The sequence below is a fragment of the Nyctibius grandis genome, chromosome 4, assembly GCF_013368605.1.
Source record: "Nyctibius grandis isolate bNycGra1 chromosome 4, bNycGra1.pri, whole genome shotgun sequence".
In the NCBI taxonomy this organism is placed as follows: domain Eukaryota; kingdom Metazoa; phylum Chordata; class Aves; order Nyctibiiformes; family Nyctibiidae; genus Nyctibius; species Nyctibius grandis.
The window spans coordinates 59,345,144-59,357,628 of record NC_090661.1 but is presented as its reverse complement, the minus strand read 5'-3'; the positions used below and the strand labels follow the sequence as shown (position 1 = coordinate 59,357,628).

The 12,485-nt window shown below is 48.5% G+C and overlaps 1 protein-coding gene across 4 annotated transcripts in view; it reads left to right on the top strand.

Annotated features, from left to right (window-relative positions):
• The first annotated feature begins 276 nt into the window (after positions 1–276).
• BCL11B (BCL11 transcription factor B) overlaps positions 277–12,485 on the top strand; it is a 90,488-nt gene continuing 78,279 nt past the window's right edge. For all 4 annotated transcript variants that reach the window (XM_068399054.1, XM_068399052.1, XM_068399053.1 and 1 more), the window contains exon 1: positions 277–334. In XM_068399054.1, the coding sequence (XP_068255155.1) occupies positions 277–334 (58 nt within the window). The remainder of the gene's footprint in view (positions 335–12,485) is intronic.

The following is a 12,485-nucleotide window of genomic DNA, read 5'->3' as shown; positions in this document are numbered from 1 at the left end:
AGAAAAGAGAGAGTGTGTGAAAGAAAGAGGAAAAAAAAGAAAGAGAAAGAGCTTTTTCCTGATGATGATGATTTTTAATTGAGAGGGGATCCCATCCAGTGCACCACAGCAGCAACAAAAAGGAGGCTTTTTTTTTTCCTTTTTTTTTTTTGAAAGAAGAACAACTCGATAAAGAAGAAGAAGAGGAAAAAAAACAGAGGAGGAAGATCGTCCCCCCAACACATCCCCCCAAACCAGTGCAGCTCTCCAGGCGATGCCAGTGTAAATGCCAGGGCAATGTCCCGTCGCAAGCAGGGAAACCCGCAGCACTTGTCACAAAGAGAGATTATCACACGTAAGTTTGAACTTGGAACCAGACCGAGCCGAAATCGAGGAGCAAAATTAGGGAAGGGGAGGAAGCGGTTGCGGGGGGGGGGGGAAGAGACTCCAGGAGCAACCAAAGCTGGTAAATGACTTCAGAGAGAGGGAGAGGAGAAGGGAATTAAAGAGGGGAGGGGGGGTGTGGGGCTAGGGGGGATGGGCTGGGGGTGGAGGGGGGGGAGAAGCCCGAAGTTTGCCGTGCGTTTTTGCAGCGGTGCGGAGGTGAGGCGGGCAGGCAGGCGGCGTGGAGCGGGGAAGGCGCTGCCGGCGGGGAGAGCGCGGCGGGGGGCGGCGCGGGGCTCCCCCCGGGGAGAGGGTGCGTGTGCGGGGGGCGGCGGAGCGGGGCGCGCCGGGCCGGGCCGGGCCGGGCCATCCCGCCGGGGCTCCGCCGCTCGTTCCCCCGCTCCGGGGGCAGCTCGGAGCGGTGGGAAAAGTTGGCCGAGTGCCTTGCCTCGGCGTGACTGCCGGGCCGAGGGGGGGGGGGGGCGCGGATCAAGGTGGGCAGCGAGGCGGGGGAAGAAGCGGAACGGCTGGGGTGGGGGGGGGGGTTGGTACTTAACGGGTAGCACATGGAGGCAGTGGGCCAGCCGGGGCTGCGCGGGCCGGCAGCGGCGGACGCGGAGCCCTCCGGTGCGGGGACGCGCGGCAGGGAGCTGGGCAGGCTGCACCCTGCCCGCCCCAGGTGCATCGCCGGCGGGGGGAGATAACTCTGCTCCAAAGCGGGGAAGGGGGAACGCAGGCTCAGCTCGGCGGGGGCTGCAGAGGGGCCGGGGGGGGGGGGGGGTGTCTGGTGGGACGCGGGGAGAGCCGAGGCGGGGGAGGGGGCTGCAGGGCACCAAATGTGGGCCGGGCAGCGGCACCGGCTCGGGTGCCGGGGCAGGAGCGGAGGCTGCACTTTGCCGACGCTCCCATTGTGAAATAAAAACACACACATGCTCCCCCCCCCGAAAAAAAAAATAGGGAAGGAAAAGATAAAGCGGGGGGAGCGAAGGAGGCGCTCCCCCCTCCTCCCCATTCCCACCCCTAAAGGGGAGAGGGGCGAGCGCCTGCAGGCAGAGCCGGGGGCAGGTCCCTGTGCCGGGCGCCCCGCTCCGCTGCTCCGCCGCTCCCGTCCCCGCGGGGCTTGTGCCGCGGGGGGGGGGGGGGGGGGGGGGGGGCGCCTCCCGGGGCGAGGGGTCCCCAGCGCTCCCCGGTGCTCCGCCGCCACTGGGGTACGGGGTGGGAGGGTCCCTAATTCCCTCCTAAAGCATCGGACCCGTTTGGGGGGGTTGGTACAAAAAGCCCGGCGCGCCGTAGGGAGGTTTGGGGGGGCTGGGATCGGGGATGGGGTCCCGCACCCCGCCGGGAAGGCCGGCCGGACCCCTCGCCCCCCCCCCCCCCCACGAGTCCGCAAGTTGCTGTGCTGCGGGGGGTGGCGGCGCGCACGGAGCCAGCCCGGGGCTGAGCCTGACCCACGGCGGATCCGAATATTTATGTTGAGATTTTAAAGAATTTAAATAAATAAATAAAATATTCCCCCAGCTTCTCTCCCCTCCCCTGAAAGCCAAGAATAGGAGCCATCTGCCAGGAGCATTTGGTGCCTGCGAGCTCCTCTCTTTCTTTGTTACCGGTGATAAATTTCTGTTTGTAAGATTTCCTTGGGAATCGAGATATATATGTCCATACAATTTTTCCACCTCCTGTGAGATTTTTTTTCTTTTCGTAGCGGAGGGTTGTGAGGGGACGGTTTGAGTCCCGAAATTTCAATTTCTTTCGCTCTGTTTTTACCTTTTTTGTAATTTTTTTTTTTGGTGTGCGCCTTTATTTTTTAACTCGTTCTTCCTCCCCGCCCCCCCCCTACTCCCCCAGCCCATCAGCTGGTGGAACACAAATGAAGATGCATCTGGCATTCATCTCTTTCTGGGGGGTTTGTTTTTAATTCATTGTTATTTTGGAGTCAGATTTGCATCATCATAAAAGGTGGATTCCCCCCCTCCCCAACTCCCTCCCCTTCGTTAATTGCATTTTTGTTTTTAACCACCCGGTTTGGTAAATGCGTTTCCCTTTTTTCTTGGTGGCTTCTTAATTTTTTTCCTTTTTTTTTTTTTTTCTTAAGAGAAAGCATCAACAACCTAACCCCTCTAAATCGCCCTGTGCAATTTTTCCCACTTATTTGCTGTCTCAGTTGCGGGGAGATGTGGGATGTTGAAAGGGGGTGTGCGGAAAATCTGTTTTTGTTGCGCACGTCTGAATTTGTTTAAAGGGGTGAAACATTTCTTTTCTCGCTGCTCTTGCTGCTGGGGGGGGGGAGGTGGGGTGGAGAAGAGAGCCAGGTAGGTTTGTTCTTCCAATTTGATCTGCTTTTCTGATCGCTTTACTTGAAAGTAAATAATGAGGCAGGAGAGCATTACAAGGTGCCGAGGAGCTGCGTCTACAATGGGTTTAGCGGGGAGGAATGGAGAGCAGAGCAGTCCGCAGCTTCCCTCCCTCCCCTGTTGTCTTTCTCTATCTCTCCATCCTGAGGAAGCTGGCGGAGAAATCAGGCTGCATACTGAACAGTGGCAGAAAAAAATGAAGGTATCCAGGGGAGGAGGGGGTGGGAGCCGGGGGGGGGGCTGGGGCTGGGGGAGCAGGAGGCACAGGCATCTCAGCGCACAGGCGCTGAGCCTCAGCTGCAGGCTTGCAGGGGTGTGGGGGGGTCGCAATCCCCGCGCTCCCTGGGAAGGTGTCATTCGTGGTGGTGGGGGGAAAGCAGCCAGGGAGACTGTCCTCTGCAAGGGGGAGTTTGGAAAGTAGTGGGCAACAGAGTGGGAAACCAGAATGCTTAAAACAAAATAAAGCCAACCCCAAGCCAAGCGCCCAAAGCTGGGATGAATTGATACTGTTTTCTGAAATCTTGCATTTATGTCATGTTTAGCTTGGGCTTTTCTTCCCCCTCTTTCTCTCTCTCTCTCCCTTTTTAGCATCTGTCAGGAGAGTTGCATTTCTGGATGGACTGGAGGTCTGTGCCAGGCAAGGAAAGAGAGATTGGGAGAGAGATGGGGAGAGAGAGAAGGGTTTTCTGACACTGCTCAGTTGGAGTTTATTGGATTTCATGCTCTTGGTGTTCAGAGAAACGTTTAGATCCTGAGTGTAAGACAAACAAACAAACACAAAAAGCAGCGAAGCTGCAGTGTAGTTGTGCTCCAGAGTTGCAGCGTCTCATTAGCACAGTGGTCTTTTAAAACTGCGAAACGGAGTGGCCTGTTTGTCCTTGCCAGGCTCACCCAGGCAGCCTTGTCATGGATATGTGTGCAGGACAAAAAAAAGAGGGGAAACACATGGAGAGAAAAGAGTAGCTCTGGACCTTTCTTCCGTGGTGGTGGACAGAACAAACTTGGTAGCCGAGCTTACTTAAATGGGTGGACAAAGCAAAAGAGACAATGATGTAGAGAGGAGGAGGCTGAGCTGTTGAGCTGCTCTGTGCAAAGAAACGTTATTTTGGTTTGATTCAAATTGCTGATTTTCCAGCTTAAGATTTTCTTTTTTTAACTTCAGAAATCTGTTTTCAAACTAGCCCTGCATTTTGCATTTGAAGGAAATGTGAAAGGCGAGAGCATGTGAAAAGCTCACTGATAGCAGTTCTGCAGAAGGCGACAAAGCAAGAATATTTCTGTAGAGCAGCAGCAAAGATTGGGAGTGAAAGGCACAGTAAAATCATACAATTCCAGGTAGACATCCAGGTTTCCCAAGGAGGCTCTGCAGTACCTGGTCAACAGGTTCCCTAGGAAGAGTAGTAGTTTCCTTTATCACTTTGTATTTGTACATAGTCATTAAAATTTATAATAATAATAAAAAAACCCTGTGATTTTTTACATGTCATAGTTCTGCAAATTGCTTCAAGGAGCTTCCCTTAAAATGCATTTAGATTTAGTGCAATTAATGCACTTTTTCCTACAGAAAAAAACCCACACCAATGTAATCAAATCTACTACAAAGAGAATGTAAGCTGTGACTGAAGAATTAGAGAGGAAATTATTGTTGTTTTGGAGATGGCTGACTTTTTCATACTAGTCGCATAGTTGTGCACAGAAAAGGTTAACATGCTTTTAAAAGATGCTGCATGTGTAGGTCAGGAAAAAGAAAAGGTTGTGTGCTGTTGACTTCCAGATTGCCTTTAATTTGAATATATTTGTATTGAACTTAGAAGATTTAAAAAAAAAAAACTGGCACATTTTCATAGTTTGTGGTCTTTTAAAATATTTTTTTTAAAATTGATGCAGGGTAACCAGATTGTGGATCGAGGTTGTTCCATCCTTTTGGTTGATGTGCTTAGTGGCTTAAATAGATGTACAGTGGGTGAAAAATCATTTTATGTTTTTTTGCTGGTCGGCAGATGCAGAGCCTATTTTGTCAGACTTATTTAAATATTGAGAAATAAAAGTCTTTAAGATTTTACAACCTGGCTGCCTTTAATAGGAATGGTTGAAGCCCTTGTCTTGCGCAAAATGTATGTTTCTGTGCAGAACAAAGGGTTGTCTTGTGGCATATTTGACAATAATTATGACTTAGAGAAGTGTGCGTTTGTAGAAGTAGTACAAATTATTGATATCAGTTACCGACTTCAGTTGACACCTCTTCAGCAGCGCTTCCCAGGGCTGAGCTTGCTGCTAGCAGATCTTTTCGCTTAAAAAAAAAAAAAAAAAATGCCTCGCGCAAGACTTTCGCTTTCCTTCCACATTTCCTACCTGGATCGCTTTGCGCTCCGTCTTGTTTGTTGATGGAAAAGACCTTCCAAAATAAACTTTCCTGGCTTTCTGAGTTGCCTGGCAAGCCTTGCCTTGTGCCCCCCCACCCCGGCTGCAAGTGGCGGGTGGTGACGGCTAGGGGGAGCTCGTAGCCCGTGCGATGGCCGGGCGGCGGCGCGGGGCGCGCTGCCCTGGGCGCTCCGCCGCGGCTCGCGCCGCCCGCGCCGGGGGTGCGCCGGGAACTTGGAGGATCGATTTTCACCCGAAGATCTACTGTAGCGCTGGCTGAGAGGGGCTGCGAGCGAGACAAAGCTATTTTTAGATAAAACGCGGCTGGTTGACTTCATTTTTAATTAAAATTAGTTTTTAATAATGCCTTTTATTGTCAACATACAATGGTTAAATTCTCAATTTGTTGTTGTCAGATAGCGATCGGGGTAATGCTACCTGTACATGAGTGAGTCTCTGTGCGTGAGGGGAAAAAACCCACGGAGATCTGTTCGTTTGTTCCAGTGGATGTAAAAACACAGAGCGAGGAAGCCAGAGTTCTAGGAGAAGGTGTGTACAGCAATAAAGCAGACATACACGTACATAATTTGGCATTGATTACATGACAGAAAGCCACATGTACCCCTGCTGAGAGGATTTGATATTAGATAGTTTACTGTACTTTGATCCTCAGGTCCTTACAGCAAAAAATCTGCAGTTCCTGCAAATGAAAATAAGCATTTTTTTTTTTCTAGAGGAATAAGGACAAAATCACATCTGTCACGTAGAAGTTGCTGCTGAGCAGCTCACAGGCTGCTCTGCCGGGCTTGTGCTGTTCTCTGCTGCAGTCGGCTTGCGCGTCGTGGACGGACTTTAGTGGGACGCTTTCTTGCCCAACCGTATAATTTCGTGGTGTACACATGGGAAGCTTTGATCAGTGGATGTTTATTTCACCTAACCTGAGAAATCAAGTTATGGTAGTGTTAAAATAGCACAAGCATCTTGTTTTTAGGGTGCAATATGTGGATGGAGTTTATCCCATGACAGGAAAGTGCGCTTTATTCTAGCCTGAAAGAGAAGTAAATTAGGTCAGACAAAAGATCAGGGCTGTCATCAGCTGTACAAAAACCCTTCACTCTTGGGTAGAGAGGGCCAGCAATTTATCTGATGATTTCTCTACTTCATTTAATGTTTTAATTGAGCTAGTTGGAAGTGTGTATAGACAGCAGCCAGCTCGTTTGACAGACTGGTAAGCTGAAGAGCACAGTGCCCGGGCCACTGCTGATGCTGGTGTTCCTCAGCCATGGGGAAAACCTTCCCTTCTCCCCTCCCGAAACTGCCAGCTGTGGCTTTCCTTCCATTCCACGACTGCTAACTTTTACCAAGAGAAACAACGATCCCCCTCTCCTCCTCCCCATCGCCTCTGCCCACCCAGCTCATGCATACCCACGCTCCCCTTCCTCCAGCTCCCTCCTCTACCTCCCACCCATCCCAGTCCCCCAGGACGAAGCCTGGTGGAAAAGTCTCCCTGCACAGACCTGCTTCCCCAAAATGCCTCTCTGCCTCCTTGCCGGAGCATTTCCTTCTTTTTGGTTGCAGTTCGGTTTCTCCAGGGTTGCGTTGCAGTTGTCAGTTGAATTTGGTTTCCCCTCGGTACTCTCCAGAGAAAGCATGCGGAAAAATAAACGGGGGTTGGGGGTTACCGCCTGCTTTAAAGTTAGCCATACCATAAAAGTGCTTGGTGAAGCATCAGCATTGGCTGTAGACGGATTTATATATATGTATCTTTTTAATGAGGGAGGGAAAAGACATCAATAACTGCGTGCATTGATAAATGCGTGATTCATTCAGCTGCTCCTACTACAGCACCTTCCTCTCTCGTGTTTATTTACTTTCTTAAAATGTATCTGGGCAGGCTGCACACCGTTCCTCGGCACCCACGGTTACAGCCTCAGAGGCAGTTTTGTGTTCAGCTCCTGAACATCAGTTAAATTTGCTCGCTGTCTGCTCTCCCTCCCAAAAAGCTGTTGCCTGCTCCGTACTGTAGGCTCTTGCTGGAGCTTTAAGAGGCAGCTTCTTTTTTTTTCAAGAAATATATAAAAAATGCCTAAAACAGGCTATTCGAAAACAAATTAAAGCAGAGGGACACACTTCATGTGTTGCAGGCACGCGCCAGTAGAAGGGGGTTAGAAGAATATCATCATTTTACTGGCAAAAGTGACACCAGATCGGGGATTTGATTAATGGTGCAGCATTCACAGGGACTTAGTTCTGTATTTTTGACATATGCAAGCTTTTGTGTAGTTGCCTCAGTGCAAGAAATTCCTTTTTTTTTTCCTGGAGCAGCTGATAATTTGTGTGTGTGCTGGATATGCCCAAGGTACTTTCCAAAGACTAAGCACTAGGCAGCAGACTATGAAAAAGGAATCCAAAGTTAAGGGAGAGGAAAAAAAACCCTGGTTTACTTAACTTTTTAATGACCCCTTTTACTAAGCCACTGGAAGAAGCCATAAATTTGCTGAATGTTATAATGAATGTGCTTCAATGAAAGTAAAAAAAAGGGCTTAAGAAAATTGTATATGAGCAACAGTGTGCCGTACACAATTGAGAAACACAGTCTCTTGTGAGCCTGATGTTTCAGAAAAGAACAGAGCTGTTGTGTGTTTAATATATGGTCAAGACTTATTACTTAATTTTGATCATGCCTTTTAAATCCTGGGGTAAGAATCCGTGCTTCTAGTATCCTTTTCTACATCAGTTAAAAGGCTGTACCCAAATACTGCTCCTTCTGCTTTTGTGGCACCGAGTGCGCCTTTCTCTCCTTGGTTGTCGTTTAGTTTTAAATAAAACAAATGTATTCACTGGGGAACAAAGAATGCTTTTATATCACATCATCGCATCCCATTTTATCTGTGGAGATTTACAGCTTCTGCAGTCTATAGAAGAGCCTATGCATTTTATGCTCAAAAGCAGTAAATATTTTTTAGGAACATATAGTTTACTTAAGAGGAGACACACCACTCCCTTCTTTAACACAGTGCATAGTTTCTGATGAAACAACATCTGACAAGTGTTGGAGATCCGTGCAGATCCTTGGATATGCTTGGCTTTTGTTCTGTTTGGGTCCGGTGTGGTTATTGTGTCGTTTTCTTCCTCCTTTTCCCTAAACCCTGATGCGTTGCGGGGCTCTTTGTGGCGGTGCTTGGGCTTGCTCTGCCTGAGGTGTGCACAGAGGGTTAAACTGCTGTCGGAGAGATTCGGGCTACTTCTGCAAAAGATGTCTGATGTACCCGCGTTGCAGGAGAGTCCTCGTAACTCGCAGCTGTGCGTGGAGTGAAGCGGATTGTTTCCCTCCACCGCTGGGTCCTGCTCCCCTCGCTGTCGGTGCCCAGCGGGGGCGGCTCGGCGGGCTGTGCCGGGGCGGTGGGCTGCATCCTGCCGCTGCGAACAGGTGTCGGTGGCCAGCTCACCCCGGCCACCACCACCCGCCGTGCCGTGCCGTGCCGTGCCGCGTGCTGCCGTCCGGGACGCGGGGACGGCGGGCTGGAGCGCGGCGGCGGATGGCGGGACGGCGGCGGCTCGGCGGCTGCACCGGGGCGGCGGAGGTTCGCTGCTGCTCCGGCCGCCTTTATGCAGTTCGCACATGCCCGAGAGTCGCTCGGAAAGTGAGGCAGAGCTGCGGGCCCCGGTGTTTCTGGGGCTTCCCCATCAAGTTGCCTCTTTTGGCCATCTCAGCCTCAGACTTTTATTTAGGGGGCAAAAAAATATACTACAAACAATTGTTTTTCAGTCCTCAGAAAAATTAAAAATTGATGGCAAATACGTGGTGCCTAGTACCGCTGAGTGTGATGGTGATGCAATATGTAGGCATGAACTCAACTCTGCACCTTGCAGCTGCAGGGAGCTGCAGGGAGGCTCTGGAAACAGGTTATTGATAAACTTCCATGGTGAGGAGCCCCGTTGCCCGCTTTCAGCAGCGTTAGTCTTTGCGCAGTGAGGATCCTGACACTGATCTCGGTGATAACCCAGCTAGAGAGCGTGCGATCCGAGCTATTTCCGTTAAGCATGTTGATGTTACAGTAAATGTGACATGTGGGTGTTGATTGAAGGGACATCATTGTCAGGCCTGCTTTGGGCCAACACCCTGAAGAGCGAGTCACTTCTTTGTGCTCGCTCCCCTGGAGCTCTTTCTGGATGTGCCTTCAAGACACCAGTGACTGTGTGTGGAGAACGGCACGCTTGGCGTGCTGTGGCACGCTTGCGGGTGGCTTCCCATGCCTGGGCGCCAGGACCCATGACCTGTGGCAGAGCCCGGGCAACCCCAGCTTGTCCCAGAGGCGGGTGGCCCCTGGGATAGCCTGTGCTTCATCCCCCAGGTGGGCACAAGGTTGGGTGGTGGCTGTGGTAGAGTGCCAGGGCAGGCAGGGCACCCAGCAGCAACTCTGGGCGAAGGCACTGGCAGGGCTCGCCTTAACCACTCCATTATCGATTTATGCAGAAATGGACCGCGGAGGGGAGGTTTCACATACAACGATCCGGCCCGAAATCAAACCGTTCCCTTTTCCCCCTTTCTATGCCTCCTTTTGATACTGTGGGATGGGAAAAATAAGGAAGAGAATAGGTTGGCAACTTTTAGATCCCTTCTTACCTTGGTTCTGCAGTGCAATAAAAAGGCAAGAAAATAAATTACTGCTGCCTGGACCCAGCCTCACCCAAACCCCATGAACAAGCGTCCACGGTTCTGTCCTTTGAGGCCTTGGAAATGATATTTAGTAACACAGTCTTTTTCTTAATGGCTACGATTTTGAGACATCTGACAGGCAGAAACTAGTTAGCATGTGCATTCTCTTTAATACTGGGCATGAGTGTATTGTTTGCATGGGGCACATATGCTCTAATGATGTCACCACGCTGAAGTAGGAGCGCTGGTGGTTTTGTGACAATGCCTTTAAGGAATTAAGGAGTTTGTCCACTGTATTTTGGCGTTGTGGGCAGCCAGAGAGCTTGAAGATAGATGCTGCTTAGAGTCCAGCCAGCAAGTGTAATGCTTTTTAAAGTAAAGTAAATGATTTAGATTGTCCGGTTGCATGAATTTCATGAAGCCATCAGATAACAACAGTGTCACTCGCGTCCCCGTAGATCTCTCGTCCTCGACTCGCGGCGCTCCCTCGGCAGGCAATGCCAAGGCAATCCTCTTCGGAGGATTCTCTGGGTGCAGGGAAAATGTCGGGCACACCTTAACACACCTGGAAGGACCAGGGCATGAGTCCTGGCTGGAAATAACTTGTTTGCATTTTTTTTTTCCTTTTCCCACAAAAGGGAGATGAGATGTTTCCCATTCTCCTTTTTTGTGTGGCTTGATTTCTCCTTCTTTAAAAAAAATAATTTAAAATAAATACTCATGAGGAAACACCCTCCTACCCCCAAACCCAGCTACCAACAAACAGCAATAAAACCACAGAGTTAAATTCAAATAATGTGAAGCGACTCATTTGAAACCCACAGACACAAGTGGAGTCAGAACTTTAGATTGAGACTGGCCTAAATTACACCATTGGTATTAAAGGACTCCTTAAACAGCCTAAGATCTTGGCTGTTGTGTTAACCAGGCATGACCTGATGCGTTATGGGCTGGACTTGCAAGCTTTTTTCTCTTTTCCTTTGTGGGTTTTAAATCTCTCCTGTAATGTTACTTGAATGTAGGTTTTTAATGGCTTAATTGAGTTGTCAATAGGAAGCATTTTCTTTTTTTTTTTTTTTTTTATTCCAAGTGAAAAAAAAAGGCAAATTGACATGGATAAAATGCATTTGAAGATCTATTCAGTATTTTGTTTGTCATTCTTTTATGTCTGTTTTCCACCTCCCGAATAAGGGGATGTAATGTAGCTTCTGCATTGTTGGGTGTACGGCTGGTCTCATGCTTGATGATTTGCTAAGCTCAAATCAGAAATAAAGTCGAGTAAAATAATCTTTTGATAGTTTGAAACCCAATTACTGGTGATCACGGGGGCTCGGCATACCAAGAAAACAAAAAGCTGATTTTCGGTAATGTGACGACTGCCAAAATATGAAGGAATACCAGATGTTATTTTAAAAAAGTGCCATTGCAGAGTCCTTGGAAAGAGAGAGTGAGCGAGTGTAAGTGAATAGGCATATGTGGATTTAACTAATATTCAAATGAAGTGTAGAACTGAAAAGAAAGAATTCACAACAGTTTAGCTGTTTAAACCTCCTTCATGTTTCCGCAGGTGCCTCGTCAGGACCCTTATCCGATGCAGCAGTTTTGTTGTTTTCTGAAGAGCACAATTTAAATTGCAGGCAAAAAAAAAAATCCTCACATAAAAAAGATAATAAAGTTGCAATCTGTGCTTTTCTTTTTATTTCTTATATATATATAAATGCCAAAATTCAGCCTTTGTAAGTTGAGAGACAGACTTTTAGCTGAAGGCTTTACAGGAATGTTAGGTGAAATGAGTAACAAGCATTTTCCCCTTCTGCCACCTTTTTTTCCTTATGACCCTTGGTTCAGTCCCTGTTTTCGTGTTGTCTTTTCCAGCTCTTTGTCCCATCTCCCGTGTGTGTATCTGTGTGCCTGTGTGTGCCTCTCTGTGTGTTGTTTTTTTTTTTTTAATATTTTGACACTCTGCTCCCCCTTAATAGGAATTCTTCCTAGAAATAGCACGCACATTTCTAAAGGACCGTTTTCACAGTCCTTTTCTTTTGGCAATTAAAGGTGCAAGCTCGCTTCAATACAAACAATATTGCTGAATGTTAGATCATTAAAGGGAACCACAGCACTAAATAATTACCTTTTGCATCGTGGCACACTGTTTGCAGGCATTCGCTCCCTTCCCAGCAGTCCTTGTTCAGCGCAAGGTTATGGTACGTTTTCACTAAGGCAAGGAGGCACCTTTCCATGATATAAATCGGTGAATTAAATACGTAGTATTATCTTCAAACTCCTTTTAAACTGAGATTAATGGGGAAAAGGTAATTTATGGTTTTCAGGATGCGTATTGTGGTGTGTATTTGGTAAGCTTGGTGTGAGTTAGGAAACCGAAGCCTTCCTGTGCCCATCGTGTCGTCCAGCAGGACAGTCCATGCTCGCGCGCTTCTCTGGGGTCCCCGTCCTTTTCCTGCTGCCACTGGTGCTGCTGCTGCTCTCCGTTTTGCTGTTAGTAAGCTCTGATGCAACTTGTACTACAGCTGGTAGATACACCAATCAATTATTTATTCTGGAAGGCGAAAATGGAGGTGATTCTTTTTCTAAACTGCCTTTTTCAAAGCTCAGCCATTTTTGTTGTCAGGTAATACATTTCACCTTCTATCTGTTGTCCCTTTCCTATGTGGTTTTTTTTGCAATTTAGTGAAGAGTGGGACAAAACTCCTTTTGTTTTCTGCCAGGAGGAGAATCCAGATCTGGATTATAAC